The sequence below is a fragment of the Pelophylax lessonae genome (assembly GCF_965119305.1).
Source record: "Pelophylax lessonae genome assembly, chromosome: 6".
Classification (NCBI taxonomy): Eukaryota; Metazoa; Chordata; class Amphibia; order Anura; family Ranidae; genus Pelophylax; species Pelophylax lessonae.
Window position 1 is genome coordinate 113,620,484 of NC_138773.1, and position 16,350 is coordinate 113,636,833.

At 45.4% G+C, this 16,350-nt stretch overlaps 1 protein-coding gene across 1 annotated transcript in view; it reads left to right on the forward strand.

The window, feature by feature from the left end:
* The window catches only part of PARN (poly(A)-specific ribonuclease), a 327,504-nt gene that overhangs the window by 271,870 nt on the left and 39,284 nt on the right, over nt 1-16,350 (forward strand). The window contains exon 22 of the mRNA XM_082262315.1: nt 9,805-9,997. Coding sequence (XP_082118441.1) covers nt 9,805-9,997 — 193 coding nt within the window. The remainder of the gene's footprint in view (nt 1-9,804; nt 9,998-16,350) is intronic.

Consider the following 16,350-nt stretch of genomic DNA (forward strand, 5'->3'; position numbering starts at 1 on the left):
TCTGTCACTGTATAATCTGATCGAGTCCACACTGGCACTGACTGACTGTCACTGAGGTAATTGATGTTACCATATTAACCCTGACCTGCCCAGTATCTGCAATTAAAATTTACAAGGCTGCCTGCATGCTTCCTGATTTCCATTCCCAGCATCTTCCCAATCCCTACGCTGTCACTAACATTAACCCTATGGTACAAGGCTGCAGTGTGCACTGAATCCCATTCCCTACAGTAACATTTAGGGAGAGAGAGACAAGAGAGAGAGACAAGAGAGAGAGACAAGAGAGAGAGACAAGAGAGAGAGACAAGAGAGAGAGACATGAGAGAGACATGAGAGAGACATGAGAGAGACATGAGAGAGACATGAGAGAGACATGAGAGAGACATGAGAGAGACATGAGAGAGACATGAGAGAGACATGAGAGAGACATGAGAGAGACATGAGAGAGACATGAGAGAGACATGAGAGAGACATGAGAGAGACATGAGAGAGACATGAGAGAGACATGAGAGAGACATGAGAGAGACATGAGAGAGACATGAGAGAGACATGAGAGAGACATGAGAGAGACATGAGAGAGACATGAGAGAGACATGAGAGAGAGTGAGAGGACAAGAGAGGACAAAAAATTGGCAAAATAAATGGAAAAAATGCGAAACACCGCGTGCGGTATTCGGCCTTCGGCCAAGCATTTCATTATTATTCGGCTTCGGCCAAGAATTTCATTTCGGTGCATCCCTAATTAAAACTGTTACTGCGGTCTATGCCCCCATTAAGATTTACTCTGTTTGTCCTGTTTACCATTTATTAAAAGTAAAAAAAAAAAAATGCAAAATTTTGGGTTGTCCCCAGAAAAAAATCCGGGGAAATCTGCCAATGGGCCACTAGTGCTTGGTGACCTACTGTCCCCAAAGAATTTCCTTCATTTTGGATAGAGTAAGGGAGGAGGAAATCCCTGAAAATATAGTTTTGCTATAGTTCTACTTTATATAAGAAGTCCACTTTTGCTGAAAAAAAGTAACTATGACTAGGATTAAATGTATATTGCAAGGATTTGTAATAAGGCGGTATCTCTCAACCTTCTTTTGCTAAGGATGCCTAAAATCTGACTTAATATGGACTTCTGTAAAATAAAGTGAGCATTGTCAGCTGAAGGGTAGGGAGGGATAGAGGTTCTAGCAGATTTACAATAACAGATTTGATTATAAAGTATTAACTAGAGTCTGGGTTCAGTTATAGCACAGTTTTGTTTTTTATTCCTTTTTGGTATGATTAAGCACCCCTTGCCTCCATTAAATGGTCTCTCATCCCTGAAACTGCAGAGCTTTTACCACTTAAGCCCTGGAAGATTTTACCCCCTTCCTGACCAGGGCCTTTTTTTGCGATTCGGCACTGCGTGACTTTAACGGACAATTGCGCGGTCATGTGACGCTGTACCTAAACGAATTTGACGTCCTTTTTTTTCCCCCACAAATAGAGCTTTCTTTTGGTGGTATTTGATCACCTGTGCGATTTTTTTTTTTTTTTTTTTTTTTTTTTTTTTTTTTTTTATCATGCGCTTTAAACAAGAAAAAGCATCAATTTGCAAAAACAATATTTTTCACATTTTTTATATGAAATTCCCCAAAAAAATTTAAAGATAAAATTTTATTAACATTTTAGGTTAATTTGTTTTATGCTACATGTTTGGTAAAAAAAAATCGCAAAAAGCGTATTTTGATTGGTTTGCGCAAAAGTTATCGCGTTTACTAACAAAGGGAAAGATTTTTGTTTTTTTTTTGTTTTGTTTTTTTTACGAGTAATGGCGGCGATCTACGTTTTTTTTTGCGCGCGGCTGCGACATTGCGGCGGACAGATCGGACCCTTGACTGACATTTTTGACACTTTTGGGGTTACCAGTGACATTTCTGCAGTAATCAGTGCTATACATATGCACTGTTACTGTAAAAATGACACTGGCAGTGAAAGAGTTAACTGTATTGGAGAGGGAGGTGTTAAGTGTGTCCTAGGGGCGTGTTTCTAACTGTGATTGGACATGGCTACTGGTTTAAGAACAGAGATCAACGGTCCTACATAGTAGAACCGTGTGATCTCCATTTTTACACAGGGGAGAATGACAGGCGGCTTTGTTTACATTAGCCGCCTGCCTTTCTCCCTTCACGGCGAACGATCGCGAGTGACCGGAGGACATCGGGTCCGTTTGTCACACACACTGACTTGTTAGGGAACGAGCCAGGGCGGGCGCACGCTCGCGCCCGCTATTGGCTCACAAGCGAGTGACAGGCTGGTACGTTACTTTGCCTGGCCGGGGCTGACCGCCGCAGTATATGTACTTGCGGCGGTCGGCAAGTGGTTAAAAAAAGACTTGCTGGCAGGATCAATAGGTGAAAATGGAGGAAAGAGACTAGAAATATGTACGTATACGACATTTGGATGAAGTAGCCGTACAGGGTTCATGGCTGCAGCGATCATCCTTGTACCAAAATTTTCAGCAAGTGATGGTCTGTAGAATTGATCTGAGCGATCGGGGAGCCCCATACCTCCGCCACTCCTTATGCTTGTGGACTGAGAGGGGAGGAAGGTGCACATGTGCTCGCCTCCCCTCTGTGATGAAAGAAACTGGAAGCAACAAGGATTTTTTTATCCATTTAAGTTTTTGGTTTACAAGCCGTTGCCAGCTTCTACAGCATTTGATCAGACGCCTTGAAGGCCAGAGGAGAGATCTGGCATCTAAAAGACCCCAGATCTCTCCATGAAGGGGACCTATCTGGCCCATGCAATCGCAAAGTATGTTCATCCCTTTTTCTTGGCAATTAAGTTGATCAAAGAAAAAGTGTTAAGTGCCCCTGTCCTCACTCAAATGCAATCTCATGCGTAAGTGCCACGCACATATGTAAATCTCACCTCACGTGAGGTATAGCCGCGAACTTCAGAGCAAGGCCAAGGATTCTAGAGCCAGACCTCTTGTTAAACTCTAAACTGGTAACCTGTAAAAACTTTTAAAGTGTTTACTATAGAGATTTTTAGATTCTGTAATGTCGCCACCCCACAGGCATGTGCAATTTTAAAGCTTGTAAACAATTACACCAATATTGTCACATTGCAATTTTTTTTTTTTTTTTTTTTTGTTTTTTAAAGACCACCAGGTTTTGCCTAAAAAATGTTTAGGGATTCCAAGTATTTTCTAGCAGAAAAAGCTACATGTACAGTGCTCAGCATAAATTAGTACACCCCCAACAGATTTGTCAGCAAACTTTTAACTTCCTTTAAAATCAATATCTTTCGAATCATAACTAGTGGGTTATATTGCATGCCTAGTCCTACTCCTGGAGGTGAACAAAAAACACCTAGCTATGCCTATGGGCCGTCCTGAGCTGGTATATAACCCTCCCTTTCTGCTCTAGGTTATCCGTTTTTTAATCTGTCTAGTCAGGAGTAAGGACCTAGGCTCCCAGCTGGGATCTCTGGTACTAGGCTCCCAGCTGGGATCTCTGGTACTAGGCTCCCAGCTGGGATCTCTGGTACTAGGCTCCCAGCTGGGATCTCTGGTACTAGGCTCCCAGCTGGGATCTCTGGTACTAGCAACTTTCTCCTTACATCTTTCTTGTTTTTTAGCTCTGGAGATCTACAATCACCTGCAGGGCTGGATAATCTAGATCCAGTAGTCCCCCCAGCCAGCGAGTGCATGCAGACCGCAGCTATGAGCTAGGTCGGCCCCAACATTGCCTCACGGAAAGAGGCTGGCCCGCAAGTTAAACGTCTTGCCGGGTCTCGTACGACCGGGCTTGGGTGTGAGTTGTAGCGGTCCTTTGGCCGACAGCTCCCCTGCTCCATGCAGAACTCCTTGCTACAGGAGAGTTACCTGCACCATGAAAGGGTAAGTACAGTCCTGTTCCCCCCCCCTCCCCTTTTTCTTTGGGGGAGACACGGGTAACCTCCAGGGACAGTCGGACCTGCCTGCGGGTTCCCTCCTTCCATCCTTAAATCCTTCACGGAGCTGGGCTTCCCCCACTCCCTTTCCCCCACTGTCTAGACCTGAATTCGGGGTCTCCCCCGCTATCCCCACTCTGTAAGGGTCCTGGGATAGTGTCCCGCCCGGTTTGCTTGGAGGGGTCTCAGTGTAGGAGACCCCCCCCCCCCAGGTGCATGCCCTGCATTTTACAGTGTGGGTATAGTGCTGGGGGGTTCCAGTGCAGGGACAAGTGAAAAGTGCACAGCGGTGTCTCCCCTAAACGTGTGTCCTACCTTCGGGGGCGGGGTGGGTTCCCTTGCAGAGGGTGCAGGAAAGATCCCGGCAGCATGCTTCAGTGTAGCTGATGGGGGGGGGGGGCATTTTCCCTTAATCTAGCTGGTCTCCGGTTGTCAGCCATGTTTGTGTAGCAGATGTCACAGGGATGCTGGAGGACTGTGTCCTTGTGGAGATGCCGAAACTTCTCCTCTTCCTATGTCCAGGACATGTGAACAGGGATAGCGTCCATGATGCTGGGTTTGAATTCTCAGGGCTCCTCCGGTCAGTAGGGTGAGTCTTCGGAGGTCCCTGTTATCTCTGCTGATAGGTACCCGGAGCCTTGAGGGCATCCTTTAGTGCAGCCAAAAAGATTGTTTTTGTACTTCAAGGCTTTTTTTACTTATGGAACCTCAGTCACATCTACCCCACAGACCCCCTCATGGAGGTGTCGGGTCCCTTGGAACCCCAGCTTCCCATGGTTGCACTGATGGCGGTCCTGCAGTCCTTAGTGTCCCGGGTGGAAGTGGTGTGTGGACCTTCCCATCTCATCTGATTCTGAGCCTGATTCTGCCGTGGACGTGGCCCGTCCAGGGGGGCATAATATCACTCCCCCAGATCCATCAGATAGTGAGGATTCCTCCAGGGTCGCTGCAGCCAATGAAAAGCCACTGGTAGACGCACTCATTGCTGCAGTGCACAAGACTTTAAAAATGGAGGATGTGGTTGATGTAGCCACAGACTTGACTGTGTCGTTTGGTACCCATAAGTCACCTCAAACTCCAAAGGGCTTTCCTTATGTGCCTTATTTTGACAGGTTTTCCTGTAAGGAATGGGAACAACCAAAATTACCCTTTGTGGTCCCCCGACGTTTTTCTGTACGTTACCCTTTTGAAGAGGCCCTTTTTAAAAACTGGGCTTGTCCACCAGTGGTGGACCCTTCTGTTTCCAGATTGAATAAAGCAACCATGATCCCAGTAGAGGAATCGCCGTCCTTTAAAGACCTGGCCCACAAAGCGGAGGCTGTGGCACACAGCATGTTTACTATGGCTGGTTCAGCATTGCGGCCAGTGTTTGCCTCAGCCCTGTTGTGTCAGACCATAACTGAATGGGCAAAGCTATTGCGCCAAGGCCTTTGGGGGTGAGCAGGTCCCCTCTGCTTATGTTAATTTAGCAGACTAGTTGGTTTATGGGCTGCAGTTTATTTGTGATGCAGCTTTGGATACAGCTCCTGTGCTGTCCAAACTTTTGTTTCAGCAGTGGTGATTTAGGCGCGTGATGTGGCTAAGAATTGGTCTGCAGACCAAGCCTCTAAGAAAGCCCTCACTGATCTGCCCTTTCAAGCGATCGCTTGGGGCTACCCTGGATGGAGTACCTTCCTTCCACAATCTAGGGAAGGAGCCTAGTCGCAAACGTCCCGGGACCCCCCCCCCCCCCAGCCCATAGTTTTATGCTGCTGGGACGGAGAATAAGTGAAGTAGATATTTTTAAATCTTCCCTGGGAGGTTCCAAGCAACCTTGTTCTGGTAAGCCTGAAGCTAGCTTCTCCTGACCCGCAGACTAGACACCTTCAGCATGAAGATCTGCCTCACCCATTGTTGTGGTGGGGGGGGGGGGGTGGCATCTTCACTACTTTCCAGCCCAGTGGACTTCTTTGGTGAGTGCCAAGGAGAGCTGCGAGGGGTTTCTTTTGGGGGTACCCAGAAAGGGGGACAACGCTTTGTCCTTTTTTTCATTTTTTTTTTTTTTTTAGGTCCTGAGTCTTCTGAGACTCAGTCTCCTACAAAGGTTCAGGTAATGTCAGAACTACCTAAGCCCCCCCATCCCTTTCCATGGAATTGAATGACCCAGGTCTGACTTAAATTCTGACCAGGGTGGTCCTCACAGGCTGTGATTCACTGGCTGCTGTCACACTGACCGTTCTCTCCCAATTTGAAGACAGAACTGTCGTGAAGGTGGATACCACCAGACTCGAATCCTGTTTGCACAGTCCTACATGCCTCTCCTTTAGCAGGTTCGGCCCCACAGTAGGATACCAAAGTTTGTGGCCTGATCGCGGGGTCCTCTGACAGACGCCTCAGGCATCCAAGGGCCAGGATAAGGCCAGCATCATCGTCGGCTCAGCCTTCTTCCGCAGTTCCTGCAAGGAATTAAGAGCGAGGATCTTCCAGCCATCCTGCTTTAGTTACTGGTTTTAGTGGCTTAGCTATTGAAAGCCAGGTACTGAGGAATAGAGGTTTGTCTGGATCAGTGATTCGTCCTATGGTGAAGGCGAAGAAGTCGTCTTCCAGCAAGATATACCATCGTACATGGAAAGCATACATTTGTTGGTGTAAGTCGATTGGCGCTTATCCTCAATCCTTTTCTGTGGCTCGGATCTTAACCTTCAACAGGGCGCTCATCAGAAGTTGGCCCAGAGTACCATCAAGGGCCAGGTGTCTGCCTTGGCAAGCTTCTTTGAGTGACACCTAGCCACGCACTCTTTTTAGTTCGTACCTTCATTCAGAGGGGATCAACATGTGACTCCACCTGTACGGTCTTTTGCCGCCATGGGATTTAAATTTAGTGCTTTCAGTTCTCCAGAAACCTACGTTTGAGAATATTCGGGAGATTCCCTTGCCTACGTTAGCCACCAAGAGTGCCACCTTCTGGAATATTACCTCAGCCCGCAGTGTATTGGTATTGGCGGCATTATCCTGTCGCAGTCCCTATTTGGTAGTCCATAGTGATAGTGGTTCTTTGTCCCTGTCAATCATTCCTGCCCAAAGTTGTCGCGGACTTCCATTTTAATGACATTGTGTTGCCTTCGTTGTGTCCCAAGCCGGCTCATCCCAAGGAATTTGCATGCTTTTGGATGTGGTTTGTGCGATTCAGTTGTATCTGGCAGCTACTGAGTCTTTTCGGATGTCAGACTTGCTTTTTTATTAGACGGAGCAAGAAAAGGTCAAATGGATCAGAATGACTGTGACTAAGGCCTATTCCATTAAAGGTCAGGTTCCACCCTTCTTGGGGTGTTTCTTGGGCCTTCCGTCATCAGGCTTCAATATCGCAAGTTTGCAGGGCAGCCACTTAGTCGTCCGTGCATACCTTCACAAAATTCTATAAGGTAGTTACTTTGGCATCTGAGGATGCTTCTTTTGGCCGTAACGTTTTGCAGGCTGCTGTTTAGGAGGGTTGGTTAAGGGCTCTTATGTTTAGCCTTGGGTTATTTTCCCCACCCCACATTTTCCTTTTTGGTACTGCTCTTGGACGTCCCACTAGTTTTATGGAGCTCTGTGTCCATCGAACGAAAGAAAATAGATTTTTTTTTTTTTTTTTACATACCGTAAAATCCATTTTCTGAGTTCGACGGACACGGCACCCACCCCTTTATGGAGTTTTGATACTTCAAATACTGCTTCCTACTAAACTGATTACTTAGAGCAGAGAAGGGGGTTATATACCACCTAGAGCAGAGAAGAGGGTTATATACCAGCTGAGGACAGCCCATGGGCATAGCCAGGTGTTTTTTGTTCTGCATAGTCTTACTCCTGAAGGAGGCAGTATAACTCACTAGTTATAATTTTTTTTAGAGCGCTGTGTCCCATCAAACTGAGAGAAATGGATTTTACAGTAAGCACAAAAATCACATGGGACACTATACTACAAAATACTCCCACAAATGTGAGTCATTGATTGCAATTTAATTTGCGCGCACACAGTTTTTACTAACAAACTCAAGACCATGTTCAAAATTGAACACACCCCAATGAAAGTCTTAAGAGTAAAGCTAAAGATTAGGTGACAAAATCCTAATTTACAAGAATTCAAATACAGGTGAGTCTAATTATTAGGTGAACAGGAGGCCCCAGTTGACTATTAAAGGGCGTTTCTTAACCAAAGAAAACCCCTTCCTTTTTCATTCTGTCAGCAATGGCACCACATGGAAGAGAAATGTCCCAAGGCCTGGGAAAGAGAATAATTTCTTTACACAAGAAAGATGAAGGCTTCAAGAAGATCAGCAAAGCTTTACTTAACAATCAGAATACTGTAGCAGAAGTGATACAAAAATGTAACAGAACTGCACCATCTCAGATGGTTACCGCAACATGAGCATATTCTGAGAAGGGTTGAAGAAAGCCACAATGGGATGATTGTTTCCCATGACACGTTACGGTGTACACTGCAGAGGAATGGCATGCATGGTGTCGACACGTCCATGAAGCCTCTTCTAAAGCCCATGCACAAGAAAAGCTCACTTAGAATTTGCCAGGGCCCATGCTGAAAGACTGGGACTCTGTACTAGTGATGAGAACAAGAGAAATGTTTTTGGATCTGATGGCATCAAAACCGTATAGCGTCTCAAAGGTAGGAAGTACAAAGAGAAATGCATGGTGCCTACAGTGAAATATGGTGATGAGTGTCCTGTGGGGCTGCATGAGTGCTGCTGGTGTCGGAGTTGCATTTCATTTTCATTGCATTGATGGCATGAATTCAGATGTACTGCTCTATATTGAAAGAGAAGATGCTACCACCACTCCATGCTCTTGGTCATCGTGCACTTTTCCACCATGACAATGATCCAAAACACACCTCTAAAGCCACTATTGCATTTCTGAAGAAAGAGGTGAATATGATTCAGTGGCCAGTTAGGTGCTCAACTGGATTCAGATCAGGAGACATATGGGGAATTCTGTAGAGACAAGTTGAGCATCACTCTCCATCCAGATTTCAGGCTCTAAAAGAGGTTGTTCTAGGCATGGAATGAACAAGTTTGCAATATATTGCAACATCTATCTTTTTCCATTCTTCAAGAAGAATTGGTGCTGGCCTTACAAAATACTAGATGTAGTCCTTTTTTTTGTGAGGTGTATTCATTTTTGCAGCCATAAATTTTAAGTACAACTGAAGATTTTGTAATCTAAGTTTTATATTACCCTTTCATGTAATAGAGCTAAACAAATGTTCTAGAAGACTGTGCTTTTGTCAATTTTGCAAATTGTTCGTGTTGGAGAGATTAATTTAAAATCTTCCTTTTAAGAAAGGTGTACTCATTTTATTTTGAGCACTGTATGTGAGAAGTGTACGAATTGGCCTAGGGGTCTGGTGGTTAAGGAAATCCACATGAGAACTAAATCTTTGGTGTCTTAAATATGGTGAATGTGACTGGGTTTCAAAAAGATCCATCTTTCAAAGAATAGTCAATCAAAGAATAAACATGTAACAAATGTTACATTGACTGCAATCAAGATTTTTTTTTTTTTGGATATGATCATGATTTGGTTGTGTTCTCAAGAACATAGGCTCCCTTCACGCTAGTGCAACTCTTCCCCCCCCCCCCCCAAATTTTAGTGCGACTTTTCACTCTGCCACTAAAGTCCCAAGAAAATCGCATCAAAGTAGTACCATAACCACCTTTTCAAACTCTCTCCGACTTCAATTAAAGTCGCGTAGATTGGAACGTGTGCCATTGATCTCAGTGAGCTGCGACTCAGCATGACTGTGTCCTTGTGAATGGAGCCTAAATCTAAATTTTATTTAAGTAGGAAAATGGTTATATAAATTTTTTCACAAACCCCTGAATCTCTTTTGCTTTTCAGCTGTTAATACCAGCAAGTATGCGGAGAGCTACCGTATCCAGACATATGCCGAATATGTTGAGAAAAAGAACCAAGACTCCCACGCTAAACGAAAATGGACTGAAGATGGCTGGACAGATCTGGAGAGGAAGAGATTAAAGACCCACTACACTGCTTACATTCCACAGAACCCAAGAGATTTGTATACAAACAGGTAATCTTTTAATACTTGAGATAATGAGGGGCTGGTTCCATCCTTTGCACCGTAATTTAAGGTAGTGATGTATACATATCAAACCGCAAGGGATATGAGTCTTTTTAAAGTGGTTGTAAAGGCAGAATGTTTTATATTTTAATGCATTAAGATGAAAGGCCTTCTGTGTGCAGCAGCTCCCCTCAGCCCCCCCCCCCCCCAAATACTTGCCTGAAATCCATCTAAATCCAGCAAAGTTGCAGGAGTGTCTTGGCTGCCCAGGACTCGCCCCCCCCCCCTCCCCTCATTGGCTGAGACAGCAGTGCAGCGTCATTAGCTGCTGCTGCTGTCCATCAGTCAGTCAGCCAATGAGGAGAGGGGGTGGGGGCGAGCCACGGCTCCATGTCTGAATGGACACATGGAGCTGTGGCTCGACTCAGGTGCCCTCCTAGCGAGCTGCTTGCTGTGGGGGCTCTCAACAGGAGGGAGAGGCCACAAGCACCACAGAGACCTGAGAAGAGGATCGTCGGGGCTGCTCTTTGTAAAACCGTTACACAGAGCGGGTAAGTGTAACGTGTTTGTTATTTTTAACTAAAAAAAATAAAAGGCACTTTAGTATCACTTTGTGATTTAGACTAGAAGAGGGTAATAGGCATTTGAGTGGACTGAGGCTGATTTTTTTCCTGTGTACAAGACCAATGAGACAGAATGTAGATTATTATTTTTTTTTTTGGCACTTTCATTAGTGAATGTTGGCAAAAATTCAGACTAGCAGCTATAGTTTTTTTTTTTTTTTTATTGCGCCAAGCTACTTATCAGTGCAGGAAAATGGAAGTCTAAAATTAAATTTTGGTTGGCCATTTTAAATGCATCATGTATAAGTTGAGATTGAAGTTTTGAAATATTACATGAGAACTGAGAACAGAATGGTTAGCGCATATGGTGTAGTGTCCACAAACGAAAAATGGATTGGTTCAAAGTATAAGGACCCTGTTCCAGATTGTTTTTTTTTTCCTCACTTCCTGTTCAGTAAAAACGGACAACTGACGCAGGAACTGAGGGTAAATAATTTAAATCCCAGCAGAGTTGTCAATTCCAATTCCTGACATTGGACAATACTTGTCTGGAGATTTACTTTTCGTGTTTAATCCCTTTTTTTTTTAACGTTTAGCAGAGGAAAATCACATAAAGACCAGCAAAAGTATTCAAGATGGTATAAGGGTAAACCTCAGAGTCTGTACTACAGAGCTTGAGGTCAATGCAACGAGAAGTATTTGGTACAGATGAGCATCTGAACAGGTTATTCATCATGTGTAGTAATTCGAATCTGTCAGACCATCAGTAAATCTGTGACTACAATCCTCAGACCCTTTGTTGAAATTGTGCCATCCTACATTAAAATTGTATGTTTTTTTTTTTTTGTTTTTTTTAAGAAACTGAATGATTTGCTAATTGGGAGGGACATGCTGTTTGCTAGTTTAGATGTGGAGGCCCTATACACAATATTGGGCATAAGCTTGGCTCAATGCCTGAGCATCTTCCCTAGGCAAAAGGGGCATTCATTTCCAGCAACGTTTAGGTTTTGTGCTTGGTCTTTTGAACTCTGTTTTGAATCAAATGATTTTCTCTCTAACCCCTTCATGAATGAACTCAAAGTACTGTGCAAAAAGTTTATGCAGATGTGAGGAAATTTTTAAAGAAAAATGTATGGATCTTGGGAGTGTTGTACCTGGGGGTACCTTGGTGGAGGAGACGATAGCCCAAGTGTTATTTGTGAGGAAGGATTTTTTTTCTCATCTTTGCCTTTGTTGATTGCTACGTGTATTTTGAAATATAATTTTGTATTGAAATCGGTAGCCTTTGTAGGGGTATTTTCCTTTTGATGGTTTTTGAGGTGTGAGGTAATGCTGAAAAGTAAGAATGCTTTCACAAATGTATACTTTAATGCTTATCAATTTCAAAATGCAAAGGGAGTGAACAGAAGAAAAATCTAAATTAAATCGGCATTAATTCTTACACTTGGTACACTTGCATGGAGACAGGGGTTTTGTAGGATTAGAGTCCGGTGTATGATCAGCATCTATCTGGTATAATTGGTTAACCAATTTCATATGCACGTTGAAACATTCAGTAACTGAAACAAACCACTGTGTAGAAGGATTAAAACTGCTGCTAAAATGTGTAGGATAAAAACTCGGCTACTAAATTGGAATTTGGGAAGACCGTTTCTGGTCACAGGTCATACAACATGGCAAGTCTGAGCACAGCACCAAGACGTAAGGTAGTTCTACTGCATCCAAGGGCTCTCCCCATCAAAGGTTTCAAATCAGATTGGAGTTTTAAGATGTCCTGTTCAAGATCTTTTGCAGGAAACTGGCAACATTGAGGACTTTAGACACCGTGGTCAGCAAAAGGAACTTAATGCAACAGATGAAAGGAACACCATGCTTCCATTTTTATAGCGGAAGATATCCAGCAGTGCCATCAGCATAGAATTGGCAGAAACCAGTGAAACCCATTCACTGTCTGGAGAAGTCTGACCAGAATCTGTCTTAGAGGAATTGCAGCCAAAAAGCCATACCTCCATTATGGAAACAAGGCTAAGCAACTCGATTATGCACGAAAACATGGGACCTGAGGTGCAGAGAAATGTCAGCAGGTGCTCTTGACTGATGGACTGAAATATTTAGCTGTAGCAGGAGGCAGTTTGTTTGTCAAAGGGCTGGAGAGCGTACAAGGAGATTCTGTAGACAACAGTGAAGAATAGTAGAGGTTCCTTGCATGTTTGGGGCTGCATTTCTGCAAATGGAATTGGAGATTTGGTCAAGAAATTGATGGTGTCCTCAATGCTGAGAAAAACAGGCAAATACTTAGAATTCCAAACCACCAGGGAGGTGTGTGATTGGCCCCAAATGTATTCTGTAGGCGAGCGACCACCCCAGACATACAGCCAGTGTCATTAAGAACTATCTTCAGTGTAAAGAAAAATGAGTCCTGGGAGTGATGGTTTGGCCCTGTTAACATTTTGAGTTTGTCTGGGATTTCATGAGGAGACCGAAGGATTTGCGGCAGCCTACAACCACAGAAGATATGTGGTTAGTTATCAAAGATGTTTGAAACAACCTACCTGCCGAGTTCCTTCAAAAACTGTGTGCAATTGTACCTAGAATAAATGATGCTGGTTTGAAGGCAAAGGGCAGCTATTTCAATTGGATTTATCCTGTGCTTATTTACTTTCCATTTTGTTTGTTGATGAAAATAAACTACCACTTATTTCTGAAAGCATTCGTAACTTACTGCATTTTCTCTATCGTTCATCCACAGACGCAGCTCCAGCTTTAGACCATTGAGTTATGCTCCTCCAATCAGGAATAGGCACTAGGCAGGAAATAAGTGTTACATGCCCATGGGGGCCTGTCCCTGCAGGCATAACCCCACACACTCTGCTACAGCAGCCAGTTTGTCGCTGCCTAGTTTAGGAATAGGACCTAGCTCCCTGCTGGGACTTTGGCATTAGCTGTTACAGGGAATTTTTGTTTTTATGATGTTTTATTTTCATTAGTTAGTTCCTGGAGAACTAAAAGCAACAGCCGGCTGTGGTTTCAAACTGAATAGTCTAGATCCTTAAGGTCTCGCAGCCTGGCCAGCGCACGTGAACAGTTTATAGTCCAGAACTAGGCCTCGCCACGACAGTGCTCCGATAGATGGGGACGAGCCTGCTAGTGGACCGTCTCGCTGGGACAAGATCGACCTGGAACGCCCTGAGTTGCTGCGTTCCCCTTGGCTGGCAGCACCCCCATTCCGGGTGGGAGGTGATCTGTTTGGAGTGGCACTCACCTGGTATGGTGAGTAGTATGGTCCTCCCAAAACCTCTGGCGGTCTCGGGGTGGCAGTGGGTCCCCTCTCTGGAATGGTCGGACCCTCTGGGCTCCATCGGTTTCCCTGGCCTCTCGGAATGACTGGGCCCAAACCCCTCAGCCTTTTTTCCCCTACCCTTAGCAGGTTCCTACCTAGGGGGGGTGGAAATATTGTGGCCGCTGCGGTGCCTTTCGGTGGGGGTGGCTTGTCCTGGTGGGGTACCTGCCTAGGGACCTTTTGATGCCTGCTGTTCGGGGAGGCCCCTCTGGGGGGTCTTGGAGACCGCATGGCGCACTGTGGGGGCTGCCATTTTGCTGTAGATCCATGCCTTTTATATTCCCATTGTAATACATGGGCAGTAGTTTTTTGTTTCCCATAGGAATGCATAGGGTGGCCATTTTCTTGTAGTCCATATCGCTGGACAGGCATGTGGCATGGCACTTTAATTCTAGCAAAGACCCAGGCTGTTTTCTTTTTGCTGTTAGATCATTTTTACTTTAATTTTCAAGAGCATGCTGGCAGCCTCCTGAGGGGTCTAATGTGGGTTTCCCCTCCTACTCTATTCGATTTTACTAGTGGGGTTTTTGCAGACCGCTGAGATAGCGGTGGGATTACAAATGGCGACTTTTAAAGGGACACTGCATTATTTTCTGAACAGTGAAAACCTGGAGTCCCAGGATATATTTCACCTACAGAACCCTTAGGTGCGGCAGCAGACCCTTCTGGGTCGCAGTCTCGGCCTGATCTCAACAGTTTTTCAAAGCTTGGTGTCAAAGGTAGATTTTGTAATTACATGTGTTGCCAGACTCAAACGCCCTCTGCCTTCACCTCCATCGCCAGTGTCCTCAGACTCTGAGGTGGATATGGCCGCCACAGACGTATCACACCCTGATGGGTCTGTCTTCGCATTCGGATGGTGAATAGGACCTGTCCTTGTCAGCTGCCATGCGGGAATTCACTTTGGGTGAAGCACTTATATAGTTTGTGCGAGAAACTTTAAAATTGGCTGAATCTACAGGGTCAGGTACGCAGGTGTCTTTTAGCTCCCACAAATCCCAAAAATCGGATAAGGGGTTTCCTTGTCCTGAACTTTTTCACAATATTGTTGTTGAACGATGGCAGCGCATCAAGCATATGCTGATGGTGCCTAAGCGCTTTAAATGCCTTTCTCTATCGCTCATTGACAGACGTAGTCCTTCGGTGATACAGCACCTTCGGGTTTATGTTGCCTCCACAGGAGTAGGACTAGACAGGAAATAAAATGCTCTGGCCACACCTTAGGGGCAGTCCCAGAGGGTATATCCTCTCTCTCTCTGCCTCAGCAAATCAGTTTTTTTTTTCTGTCTAGTCAGGAGTAAGGACCTAGATACCTTGCTGGGATCTTCGGTCCTGTCAGGATTTTTTTCTTAGAAAAGATTTTTTAGACAGCTTTTTTTCTCCAGTGTTCCTGTGAGATCTTCAAGCAAGAAAGCTGAACTGGGCGACGGGCGGGATGTTGAGATCCAGTGGTCACCCCAGTTCAGCCTACGAGCGCGTGCAGGCCATAGCTCCGCGCTGGGTCGGCCGCGACATTGTCCCACTGGAGGGACTGACCCTGCGAGTTAAACGTCTCGCTGAAACGCCAAGGACCATGAGTCACGGCGTCCGTATTGGTCAACAGCCCTCCAACTTCGGTGGAGAGGGGTACTGTCAGGAATGGCGCCCGCCTGGTTCCGGTATGGTGAGTAGTATGTTCCCCTTTTCCCCCTGACGGGTCTTGTGGTGAACGCGGGCCCCTCTCTGTAATGGTAAGGATGGGTTCCCCTCTATCCTATAACGGGTCACAGATCCCCCTAATTGAGTGTGATTTTTGTGTACAAAAAGCCAGCAGGCTTGGTTTGGGAGCTGACAATCTAATTACAAAGTATGTTTAAATGATTGTAATATGTGGCAGCACTGGAAGCTTACTGTGTTACAAGAAGTATCCTACCTGTCAGAAGTCACAGGACAGGGATGCGGCTTGCCAGGTCATTCCTCCAGCTGATGCAGGTCTCCCGACGGCCATGCGGTTCCGCCAGGGTTGGGTACCGCCGGTCAAGCTGATCTCTATGAGAGAGGTTTTGCGATGCCTAGTTACTGCAGGACGCCGCTATGCTGTGCAAACCGCCGTAGATCGCACAAGGCCGCCATTTTGGCGTAGCCTCGTGTCTGCAGCATGGGGGCGGCCATGTTTGAGGTGACTCCAACACCTCGTGGAGCTAGGGGAGGCGCCGGAAGGCGTGCAGAGGGGCGGAGCCGCCTCCTTTCTTCCTGGGCAGCCAGCCAAAAGACTTCCTGTTTGTGGACACAGCGCTGTAACCTGTTGCAAGTGAACTCTGAGCATCAAGTGGTGAGCCTGGGGGTCTATCTCTCTCTCTCGCTCGATAGGGATCCCTAGCAGGTAACACTGAGGGGCTTTTGTGGCGCTGGGGGTCTGGAGAAAAAAAAAAAAAAAAAGTTTTTTATTTAAGTTGGATTGAAGTTTCCGGGTAGTTACT